This window comes from Amblyomma maculatum, chromosome 2 (genome assembly GCF_055883805.1).
Source record: "Amblyomma maculatum isolate TAMU_Amacu chromosome 2, ASM5588380v1, whole genome shotgun sequence".
In the NCBI taxonomy this organism is placed as follows: Eukaryota; Metazoa; Arthropoda; class Arachnida; order Ixodida; family Ixodidae; genus Amblyomma; species Amblyomma maculatum.
In genome coordinates, this window is record NC_139345.1 from 176,714,914 (window position 1) to 176,727,642 (window position 12,729).

General features: G+C 46.3%; 1 protein-coding gene across 2 annotated transcripts in view; it reads right to left on the reverse strand.

Annotated features, from left to right (window-relative positions):
* Positions 1-1,855: 1,855 nt before the first annotated feature.
* The window catches only part of lt (vacuolar protein sorting-associated protein light), a 101,239-nt gene continuing 90,365 nt past the window's right edge, over positions 1,856-12,729 (reverse strand). Inside the window, exons 20-22 of one of the 2 annotated variants that reach the window (XM_084595538.1) lie at positions 5,365-5,409; positions 3,453-3,529; positions 1,856-2,823 (exon numbers count right to left, since the gene is read on the reverse strand). In XM_084595538.1, the coding sequence (XP_084451664.1) occupies positions 2,773-2,823; positions 3,453-3,529; positions 5,365-5,409 (173 nt within the window). In that variant the 3' untranslated portion in view covers positions 1,856-2,772. The remainder of the gene's footprint in view (positions 2,824-3,452; positions 3,530-5,364; positions 5,410-12,729) is intronic. The other variant, XM_084595537.1, reaches the window with a different exon arrangement.

The following is a 12,729-nucleotide window of genomic DNA, read 5'->3' on the forward strand; positions in this document are numbered from 1 at the left end:
TCGGCTTCGTCGTTTGCCACGGTCACGGCCGGGGCACACCGTTGTCACGAATTCGATGGGCGGCGGCGTCAACTTGGAGTCCGGTGGTGTTATGTGGAGCGGCGATTTAGTGGCTGCGTGGTCATCCCTCGTCGTCGGCGGAGGATCTTCGTGTTTTCGCCGTGAATCAACCTCACCTCCAAAGGTTTACCTAATCTCTAGCTTTCCCTGCGCGGGCTAGGAGACCTTCCTTGCGCGCAGCTTCCTCTCGGCGACGCAAAGCAGTACCTGAACGGCGATGGGGAGCGTGACAGACGACTTGGCGACGCGTGCTCTCTCCTTCGCAAGTCGTCGATTTGCTGTGGTCGCTCGCCAGGACGGGGTCGTGGGGCGTCGATGGCGAACCCACGCAGGCCGGTAAGCCTGTACGGACAGTGACAAAAGATGTGTCCAGCTCACCACAATGCCAGAGTGGTCGGTTGTTAGAAGTCCTCCAGGCGTCACATTTTCTGGGCTCGAGGGTCATTCGCAGGCTTGGCGAGCGGGGGCCAAGGGGCGGCTTTAGGGAACAGGACGTACGGTAGCGGCGAGGGCTTGGAAGGTCACGTCGGGGCCTAGGACGTCATAATGCAGCAGCGTAATTCATGCCTGTTGCTTCTTGCGTTTGAGCTGTCGGAGACGTCGCCTGAGGAACGCCCAATGCTCGCTGGACTTGGTGGTGGTGGTAGTGGTTGATTTATTTTTTTTTTAAATAATCAAAAAGAAGGAAAAGAGCACTGCCGGCCGCGGCAACTGCTATCTAAAATAACTGAAGCACTTGAGCTGCGGCCGGCGGGAAGGAAAAGGGGATAGGGAGAGGATAGCGCGGGGAAGTAGAGAGGGGAGCGATAGGAAGAAAGGACAGGGGGAGCTTTGTACATTAACCTGGACTTCCTCATGGATGACGTCCGTGAGTGATGCAACTTGAGGCTGCGCTAGCGACGGCAGGAGTCGGCGTAGTATATCTTCACGAACGACTTGACAGATCTCACGGAGGTTATCTCCACTTGTCGGTGTGGTGTCTTAGTGGCTTGCAGACAGCGTTTCAAGAGGCTGGTTGTAGAGTCGCTTTCTTGCTTCTAAGGTCTTTTTGATATTTGATGCTTCCTGGCAGAATTCTGCCAGTCTTTAGCGGCTGGCAAAGAAGACCTCCATATAGCTGATCTTTCACACCGCTTATCAACAGGTTCACCTTGGTATGCTTTGCCATGCTGGGATGGCCGTGGTGGAAGGGACGATGCTTCATTTCAACATAAGCCAGGACAGGCTCATTTGGGAGCTGAATTCTTGATTGCAGGAGGGCTTGAGCCCTTTCTTTTTGGACGGAACTTGCAAAGGCCATCAAAAAATCCGCTTTGAATGTCTCCCAATCCTTCAAAGAAGTCTCGTGATTTTCGAACCAAACTGCCGCAGGTCCCTGAAGAGCAAAATAAACTTGCCCGAGTTTCACAGCGTCGTTCCAGCCACTGAATTCTGCCAGATGGTGGAAAAGGTTCATCTAGTCTTCCGCATCTTCAGTGGGCAGTCCTTGGAAGATGGGGGGCTCCCATGGCTGTACAAAGACAACTGGCGCTGTTGACTGGGCCTTTGCCAAAGTTGACATCTTTCGGTGTCGAACAGGGTACGGCAGAAGACCGTGTTCGGGTTGGAGCCCTTGAAGTCTGCGGCTGGCTTGGTGACCTGCAAGCTGTTCTCTCAGTGCGGCGGTAACGATGAAGTCTGCTTGAAGGGTTAGGCCGGATATCAAAGGGCAGCACCTCCACATGATGTCACATAGTGGTGACAATGCCATTGGCAACAAATGAGAAGACTTGATCTTCATAGGAATCAACTTTTTATTGGGCTGAATTGCTTCCGCAAAAGAACTGAACAACTCGGTGGTGGCGATAGCAACAATCGTGCTCAGCGGTCGTCGATCTACTAACTCCACAATACCGACAAATGCTCAATTCATTGGCGGCGAGAAAACATCTAGAGAAAGGCACAAAAGGTGACTAGCACAACCTAGAGCATTGCAGAAGAGTGATAATTTGCAGCACTACATACAGTTCCGCAGCAGTCGTTTCAGCGGCTGCTGCAAAGTGCCTGTTCTTTCAATATTTGCCTTTGCATGTACTTCCAACTCCTTTCTGTCTGCCCATGGCTAGTGCCCTCTGAGGCTCCTTGCCACAGATGCAGTAGAGTGGTGGTACAGCACACAGCCATGCAACATTAAACTAACGACTGTGAGCTATGCGGCCCCAGTTCTCAATGTGGCTGCCATTGGTCTCTTCCACCACAGCCACAGGTGTCCCTCCCCAAAAAATACTGACATGTGAATATATGTGTGCCTATTTGTCCAGCACACTAACACTTTCAATACAGCAGCTGGCCCTGGGTAACACAGTTCACGCTCCTCGGGTGTTCCATTTTTCGCAGTCACATGGCAGCTATAGGGAGCATTGTGACATTCTCCTCAGAAGCACATTTATTTTGGACGGCATAAATTTTTATTAACAAATATGTGCACTCCCCTTTCTCCTATTCCCCTTCGCCCTGAAGGGGAATAGCTATAGGCAGCTATAGGGAGCATTGTGACATTCTCCTCAGAAGCACATTTATTTTGGACGGCATAAATTTTTATTAACAAGTATGTGCACTCCCCTTTCTCCTATTCCCCTTCGCCCTGAAGGGCACTTTGGCAGTCGGCATGGCAGTTGAGGAGGGGTCCTCAGCCACCGGCAAGGGTGGTGGCCATGGCATCCCCCCAGACCATCAGGCACCTAGGCTGTGCGCTCTCTTGTCAGCACTGCATAGACTGCACATCTGCAGACATAATTCACAGGTTTTAACCAAACTAGCAGCATAGAAGTTTCATAAAATGAAAATAAGCCTTCCCCCGGCTGCTACACAGAGGTGGTTTCATGCACAACCCCGATCCATTTTGCTCAAAGAACTAGGGAAGTTGCACGGCAGAAGTAAAAAGTGCACCTTCATGAAGAACATGATTAGTAACTGCAAAGTTTTATTCTTTCATAGTTAATTTTCTTCGGAAAAGCTCAAGAATCGAAGTGCTCAAGTGCTCCATCATAAAGCTCCCACAGCTGGTAATCTCTGGATAACTGTGCTACTCTGGAAAAAATCCAGCCTGGAGGAAGATTTCAAGTGTGAGATGAACGAACAATACGGGAACGTTGCAACAACACAGGTGCTGCTTCGAAGAGCGGTGCATAATGACCGAGACAAATGATAAGGCCCCACTTGGACTTTCACTTAGAAAGGGTCCAGTGTGAGTCAATGCTTTGTCTCAATAGAGGAGGAACTGCCTATTCACATTCAATGAATCTGTGCTTTAAATCCCCTCTCCTCAAGTAATTCCTCTTAGAGCCAACCAGGTGCGTAAATAAATGAGAAGAAAATAATACAACAAAGCACAGCTGTGCGAGAACACTTACGGGTAGGCTGGGCAGGCAGTTGCTGTGGAACGCATGTTTACAGAAGAACACCACCACATCTTCCATGTGGCGCACATCTGTGGAGGCAGCAAAAAGCCAGCGTCAACCTTTCTCCTACAGTTACAGCTCGCTAGGCCAGCTACTCGGAGGTCGTCAAACTCACCCGTCCTCGCTCCAAGGACAAGTGCTAGCTCTGAGCTGCTTTAGCACGTCTAATACCTCTGTCACATGACCACTTCCGGCCGATCCTCGCTGAACTTGATCTGCATTGAGGCTTTCAAGAAGGATTGAAGCATCCGGTGCTACACGGGCGTTTTCAATGAGCATTGAGAAATTTCCTTCATGTGTGCTAGGTGACGCTCTTCTGCCGACAGCTAAAGCACGGTGGTCTGTCGTCTGCTGTCGTCTGCCGTCAGTCGCAATGAGTCTCAAAAGGAAATGCGAGATTGGGGGTAATGATTGTGAGATTTCAGCGTACACAGCATCATTTCACTTTTGGCGCCTCAGGTAACTGCAGTTTCTCTTTCGCTCCACAGTTTCTGTGCCGACGCGATGCCATCTTTACAAGCGGTGGACAGTGGTTTAGAGATTATAAAATTAGCCTAATATAAACATGCTTAATGCTCTACGAATGTCTAACAATGTTTTAAAAATGTTCTATTATGCCTTTAAATACATTTATCTGTTATTATTTGCGGTTCTATCACTGTTATCTGTTTTCAAATTTTAGAACTTGCTGATGACGAGGATGTCGACGACCGCTTTCGAGTGTGCTTGAAATCTCAACAGCGATTGAGGAAGCAGCTTAAAGTCAAGCAGGTTCGAGTTCGATTGCACTTAAAAGTTGCCGTGTGACAACCTCGATCTGCATTGGGTTGAATGCAGATTGAGTTCAATGATGATCGAAAGTGTTCGTGTGACAGGGGTATAACAAAAGAGCAAGTGACCACATGCATGCCAACTACAACAAGCCACTTCTTAGAAATGTGATTAGTGGCCATAGAAGCAACATGTCACAAGCTTATCAGACACCCCTGCTTGAGCAGGTCTGTCGCCGAGAGGAAGCATTTTAGAATTCACAAGTACTGCAACTGCCCGCTAGAAAGCTATTACAGACAACTTCATTCCACCCACTAGACAGCTATGTTTGCCAGTTTCTTTTCAAGTAGTGAGGAGAGGATGTAATGAATTGAAAACTAAAATCAGGAGCACATTTACGGAAAAAATTAAGAAGGAAATTATGTTACTTGCAGAGCCATGACTGTGCTCAAATTCGAGATTTTTCTGCTATTTCCAAAAGCTCTTTATGAACACCCAGAAGGGCAGTGTGGGGACAGTCATTAACTGTGTAGAGGCAATACACAAACTTGACGTGCTTAACAGATTCAAAGCGTTTATATATACTAGAAAATGTAAAAGTGATACCAAGAGAGAGGGTCACTAAAGGTTGCAATTATATTTTTTGTCCTCTAAGGACACTTCTCGTTTTTTCTTTTCAATAATGCGTGAAGAGGAGGTACTAAGCACATACGGTGGAATTCATAATAGAAGCAAACACGTTACAAGGTATCACTTCCAAAAATCACTGTTCTTCAAAATTGGGAAAGGGCTGGCCATTACTAAGAGCCGGAAATAATGTGGAATCAGGCACACTTGAAAGCACAAGCTGTTGGGCGAGTTGATTTTGCATGATGAACGACAAACAGCACAATGGCCTAAGAAGAGAGCCGAGGGAGGAGAAGAGGACAAGAGAGCACTGATATCAGCCCTGTGTTGTCTGTTTCTACTTTTCCCTCTGCTCTCTCCTTAGGCCATGTGCTGCTTGTCATTCGTTAGACCCACCACTAGGCACTGTAGTTGTGGATTTTTTGAAGCTTGTTGTTGTTTGCTGAAATTCCAGCGAGCAACTTGCCTTTGGAAAGTATCCGGCGATTGCAGGCATGACAGAGCTGATCATCTGCATGAAAAGAACCCCATGCACTCCAATCAGAGGTTGCTAGAGTAAAGATTGGTAGCACAGCAGAATCTCAACCGTATGATCATAGTTGATAGAACTAAGTTTTTAATGAGGCTAGCAAAAAAGGTTTTAATTAGGTGAAGGACAATGCAGAGAGCTATGGAACAGAAAATGGTAGGTGTAACATTAAGAGATAGGAAGTGTGCAAAGTGGACCAGAGAAATCTAACTCAAGTTCATGACATTCTAATGAAAATCAAAAAGACATTGACATGGGCACAGGATGTAGTGCGAAGAGAGGATAACTGATGGTCGCGGATGAGGTTAAGAAGTTCACAAGGGTCAAGTGGATGCAGCTGGCACAGGACTGGGTTTTGCCAGGCTTTTGCCATGCAGGAGGTACAGCTTGGCTGATGATAATAAATTTCCTAGGGCTGCAGCGTACTTCATATAAAGGGCAGAATTTTGCGTGTTCTGCACACTTTCTTGCACTACTGCCGATTATACAAATAAACAAGCTGTGAGCTAAGTACCAAGAGCAGTGATGCAGAGCTCCCATACATCACTGACATTGTGACCACTACTCAGGTGGTACACACAGGGAGCAGTGGTAGCAGCATGCAGCCATAAATTAATCCCATCAGCTCTAGCAGACCTGCGGCAATCTATTTTCTGTGCTTTTGCACAAGGATTTCTTTGTCCCTTACAGTACGAATTTCGGTACAGGCCAATAATTTTCCTGACCCTATGAGATTCATATAATCAAGGATTTACTACAGCAATGATCACTTTAATAGTCAGTAGCATCACTCAACATGAACCCATCACTGCCTTCTTGTTAGGTTGTCTCAGCCTGAAACAAAGAAGGTACAGTGCAAATAAACCATTGACCTAGTACTATTTGCTTCAAAAGAGGCGCACGCGTGAGCGCATGCATGTACGCACATGCACGCTTGTACCGCAGGCCCTCATAAAGAACATGACCCTCATCAACCTGCTCCTTCTTGGCGAGGGACCTCGTAGACTTCCCAAGGTGCCCATCTTTGATACCTTGAGTGCAACTGATGTATTCTGGCACCATGCACTAATGCCATAATGTCCCAATGCCAACAATGCTGTTTCTTGTGAGAAACAGTAGTGCCTAAGTAACTCGTGGCAGCCGCAAATTCCTTTTGTACCTTGAAAATGAAGTACCGGGCGACCTTTACGAACGTAGCGATCTTCGAATTATTGTGGCGTCTGCAGCTGGTAGCTGCAGCCAAAATCTGTTACGCTTACCTCCAGCAAAAAATTATCTGCAACTGTAGAGTACATGATGATGTGCCATCTATAAAGTCTGTTCTGAAATACAGTCTAGCCCGGTTACAGCGAAGTCACTTATAGCGAAATGATGGTTATAACGAAGGAAGATCTATTTCCCATTCCCATTTTTGCATTTTTAATACAATTTGGGTCCAGTTCTAATGAAGTGAATCAGTGCACGTCAGCAAATATAGCGAAGTGATTTTGTACCAAGTGAAAAAAAATGTATCAATCAGGAGATTTTTACACATTCAGGCAAATTTCTGTACAAAAAAAAAAATTTGGCTGACGGCTGCATTCGTGGCGTCGTCTGCACTCCGGCGCAGTGAAAGGTTGCTTCACTGCATTGCTTGGCTTGACGTCCCGTCATGCCATTGAGTCAGTTGCCAAAAGTAAGAAAATAAACGGCAATTTTTGGAGACGTCATGGAGCAGCAATCGACTTGGCGAATCGCGGTTCCTGAATTTCTCTCCACTTGGTTTTGGGGGCCTGGGAGAGAAAGAGAATCAGGAAGAAATCATCACGGGAGAGAGAGAGAGAAGCGAGAGTGTTTCCTCTGCTTTTGTGCATCTCTGTATGCGCTTCTCTTGCCGATGCAATTACGCCTTCCTGCCTTGTTCTGCCTCTTACTTTTGATATCTTGTGACCCCTGACTTTTCCTGGACAATTTTTAGACAACGCACCCACTCAGTTAACCCTTTCTCGGATGCGACCCTTCGATTTCTCGGCAATGCTGAGTCTCGTGAACCCCAGCACCTCAACGGGCAAGAGGAATATGTTGCCTTTGAAGAGGAAGTGCACCATTCTAGATGAAGTGTGCCGAAATGTGAAGAAGAATGATATTGCATGTGCCTCAGAAGTTCAGAGCAGAACTTCGGTTTGCAGTTGGACAATATGGAGGCCGCAATCCTAAACCGCACTTGCAAAACGTGTTCAGGGAACGCTGGACTATTTCGTCCAGCGTTGATAAAACAATTTACTCAAATATGTCTTTTTTTTCATAGTCCAGATACAACGAAATAGTGGATGTAGCGAAGCAATTTCCAACTCCTGCCGACTTCGTTATAACTGGGCTAGACTGTACCTGACACGCCCTGTATAGAAAACGCTGGAGTGAGGAATGTGGTAAGAGAATGGTGCCTTTAGAATTTAATACCACAGTTGTGACTTTCGGGGCAGTGAGCTGCGAACTCTGATACAGTTGCAGATTACCAGGCTCCACTTGATAGATAAGTGCCGTCAAACAGCGTATAGCACTGTCTGCTCAGACGTATCACCATCTTAGGGTTGTTGCTTGGTACAGTATGTAGTTCCTTTCACTACTTGTAAGGAAACAAATAACTTTTAGAAGCATAACAAGCAACCATTGATGCAATACCATGAAAGAATCATGCTTTGGTTTCCATGACAGTGAAGTGGCAGCCCATCGCTGTCATCAGAATGTAGACCACATGATATGCAATACTCTCATTAAGGAGAGATGCGGGTTGAAAAACGCGGGTTTTTAAAAAAATGACTGATTTTTTGTTTTTATTTGTTTTAGCAGTTTAGTGTCTCTACTTTCATGAAAATAAAAATCAAAGTTGAGTTTAAACGGGAAATGGGCTGAAATTGTGTTTAAAGAGCACATAGTGGGTGTTAAATGACTGAAACTACACACTTTCGAGCGTCCCGCGGCTGGCATGGCGCAGTTCCTCGCCGCTGCAGATCACGTAAGGAGATCAGCCAAGCCACATTCTCCCAATCACCATAGTTGCCCGCAATCTACAGCGCAAAAAATAATAAAAAAAAGAGCATGCTTTTGTAGTCTTTTTGGAGCGCTGTAACTGGTTTTTAAATCACGTGGTACGAATCGGGAGTCACCATTGGCCGCCGTGCGCACGCATGTGGCAAAGCCCACTTGCTGGCTCTATGCTACGTCAAGGTGCGTTTCAGAGTAAGAATCACTGGCAACTTTATCTTCATCATGGATGAAGCGCAATCGAACCAGCGCAGTCATCGAGCAGTGAAACACCGCACTGTTCACAAATATAGAGGGCGTTGGCGAAAATCGAAAACGAAGGCTCGTTCAGTGACAAAACCCGTGGCAGTGAAGCCTAGTGGAACCGACGCCGATCCCTCCAGCGTTTCAGAAGCTCAGAAAAAAAGATTCGGTATTTTTAAGGTGAGGAAATAGCCTGCAATGCGGTGTCGTCTGTCATTACTGACTGGACAGTGCTGAATGTTCTTGTGAGCGGCGCGATTTGCCCAACTAGCCAGCGTTCAGGACTTCCTGTGTCCAGGAACCGGCTGCAAAGCGTTGACTCGCTTCGTTCCTTGAACTGCTCTGTGTAAATAAAGTGTTTTTCTTTCTTGAACTACTCTGTGAGAACTCTGCCTGCCCGCAAAGTGCCCTTCCCACAACATACTGATCGCGGCGAGTTGCGACGTGCAGGGACGCGAGCAAGGATGCGAGCAGAGATTGACAGCGGGAGCTCGGATGAAAGCTTCGCCGTCATTGTCAAAGCTGCTGTGGTGACCTGTTCTACTCAATCGTTCCAGCTCCTATAGGTGGCGTGGCAGCAGCACGATATGGCAACTTAGTCGGTGATAACGCCGCTGCCATTTAGCACATGTTTTGACAAGCGGGTCTGCTTCTTGCTGTTGTGGCTTCGTTTATGTGAGATTTGGCATTTAGAGAAGCAGCAGTAAGTCATATCAATCATAAATACGAAGCTGAGTTTGGCTACACTAGTTTCACAATAAACGTTCGTAGCTTGTTTGTTTTCAGCGTATACGAGGCAGTCTAAGAAGCAAATATATGCTACTGTTGGAAACAATGGTGAAACGGCCATTAGAGTACAATGAAACAGCCGCAATTAACACTCGATGTGTGTTCTTTGCGCTGGAAGAAAAGCACGTGATCAACTAGGGAGAAGACATCTGCAAAGAAATGGTTGCATTTGTTCAGACCCATTGCTCACCCCACCCGAAAAATTAAAATAAAACTGAACAGTTAGCGCATTTCAAATATATTGCTCCCATTGCTCACCCTGCCGAAAAAATGAAAATACATCTGAGAAATCTGCGCATTTCATATTATGTCTATGTGGTGCGGCCAGGAAGCCATGGTTATAATCTTATCCTTTGGTTTTATTTTTTTTTTTTTTCAATTAACCTCGTGGTGATGACTCAGAATAAACTAAACCTGAACGACAGCCGTAAAGAACAGATGCAGGCAAAGAAATATAGGCGGTTAATAATGAGAGAAAGGGCTCCCTCTCTTGCACGTCCGCTTTAAAAGATATCACATTACGTTTCATATCAGCTTGGTGTGCTTTCGTGCAGCTGCAATGGCATGATATTGAGCCTAAATTTATTGTGATTCGCGAGCATGAATTCACTGACGACGTGGCTTTTTGCCTCAATAAAATACATCGCTCAGAATCTACGTGGGTCGCCAAGACAAAACGTCTATTTCAGCCCAGCAACCAAAACGATGCTTTTTACACATTTGCTCCGTCGCAGGAACATATTTGCTTTGTCAAACAGCATTTTGATTTGCACTTCTAGGAATAGCAAAAATATTAATTTTTTGCTCGCATCTCCACGCTCCAAACCAATGCGATCGCCCGCGATGCGAAGAGCGACCACCGGCTCGCTGCTTCAAAAACAGGTCGCGCGGCACCGCCACCTTCGCTGAAGCGACCGAATAGGATTTGGATACAAGCAGCTAGTGCGATTTTCCTCAATTATTGGACTCCACAAGCCAATGCATCATAGCTTGGCACATCCAGAGAAATAACAAGGCAGAAACAAATGTCCTTGAAGCTGGCTGCGGAAGCAAGAGCAAATCGCCGCACATTGAAGTAAAAAAGCACATGTTGGAGTCCACTCGCAAGAGTCGCGAGGAAGCGAAATATGCTGCAGGAAGTTTCTAGTGGCAGTGGCTGCTTTATGGACAATTTCCTTCTTTTTTTGCCAAAGTTTGATATGAATTGGAGCTCTCTTTTTTAAAATAAACATGCCATTTTAACTTAAAATGCGTTTTTCTCAAAATGCAATTTTGGGCAATTGTCTGAGTTTGCCCTTCTGGTTTTTGGTACATCTGATTCTCATATCTCAATGAAATTTTGCATACATTTTTTCTGAATTATGAGGAGTGCAATTATCTCTTTCAAGAATAAATACTGATCAGATATTTAGAAAAAAATTAATTACCACATGGTGATGTCTTGAAAATGTAGACTTGCCAGGTTCAAATTTTTCACGTCATGAGCATACTTTATATGTACTTTATTATTAGTTTTTGGCACTCTACAGTTTATATACATCAAAATAAGCCATCAATGATGTGTGCTTATGGAAGTTTAGTATGACAGAGGGGACAAAAGAGTGTATATTTTACAAATTGTCACTGAACAGAAAAAAAAAAGACTATGCAACTTACAATAAAACTAGTTATAGATTTGAAATCAGCATGAAAATCTGAATTATTAGTCAGAGTTTCATTGATCTAAGTCAAATAGAAAAAAATGCCTTCGAGTAGCATCTCCCCTTAAAGGTCCCCAGAAAGGGGTCACCAAGAAGGGTAAACAACGCCATAACACTGATAGTTATTGAACCACCCATCATTCTCCCGCAAAAATTTTCGATCTAGCTTCTGCAACACCAGAGATATCGGCGATTAAAAATGACCCTTCCAATTTTCCCTCTCAACTCGTACGTCGAAGGGAGCCATAAAAAAACAAAGAATACAAGCAAGTTCAAAGCTCCGCCCAGACATACGTCACTTCGACGAACTTCCGGTTGCCGCTAGCTCGCTCGCTGGCGTACTCCGCCAACCCGTCCTCGCTTGCACACGCCTGAGGAGTTCGCCAGTTCGCGCAGCGACGGTTAATGTAACCGCGAACCGGTAGTTATCCTATGTTACACGGCGGACCAAACCATGGTTGCACCACTAACCGCGGTTACCGCAAACCGAGCTTGACGACCTCGGTTTGCGTCGTTAACCGAGGTTATGACGGCGTCTGTTGACGGAAGCTACTCGTCGGCGCCCGAGTGCGCGAAACGTACGAGCGGGTCTGCTTCACAAAGGTATTCATTTGCCCACTGTATCACGTTTAAAGATCGATGTATAGATTATGGTGCCGCCCGACGTCTTCGATTACGGCCGACAGTGCAGCGACTGCGTACTGAAGCCTTGTCGTGCCTACAGTATCGTTTGAACGGCTTGTTGCTGAGCAGAACGCCAAAAAATACGCGGCCTTAGCTATGAAAGTACACGAGTTTGCAACGCTTGCAGCACAGGATGCCGCGAGCAGGCTGAGCTACGTTACACAATTACCGCGGGGGTGGAACGTGCGAGCGCCGGCGCCGTGCGTGACCGTCCCTAGTCGTCGCTAGGCCTATTATTTCGCTTCGAAGCCGCGGCGGTCGACGCTTTGGAACATGATCAACGCTGTCCTAAATCGTCTACTTATGAAACTGCCTTATAGTGATTCCTATCCTGCCATAGTAAAATAATTATAGGATTAACTCTGCCGACGCATTAATCGCAGAGCTAGTACGAGCAGATCGGATCAGCCGAAATGCACCAGCGGCAGCTGGCTTGAGCAGAAACTAGCTTGTATCACGGCTATCGCTCTTACCAGCAATTTGCTGCTGGTCAGCGATCCTCACGAGGGCTTCATACTTGATATTCGGCTCAATATTCCAGACACCAACAAATTTTCGCACGCTTTATTTCGGACATCGGTGCTAACGATCCGCCGTGTGGTTCGCGAACGGTATGCGGGAGGAGGGGCCACAGCGGCGATGTTTACGGCGGTCAAGGAGGTGCTGCCATCGTGCGGTGCTTGACCGTGCTGTTGACGCCTCGTCGGACGACACTCCAATACTCCTGAAACCACATTATATAAATAAGATATTTGTAAATGCAGCTTCGTTCTGCCGATCCCTGCGTCGCTACGGTTGTTGCACTTAATGGGCAATGGCCACATAACCGATAAGGGCGGCGAACTGTAACAGCTCGCACAGA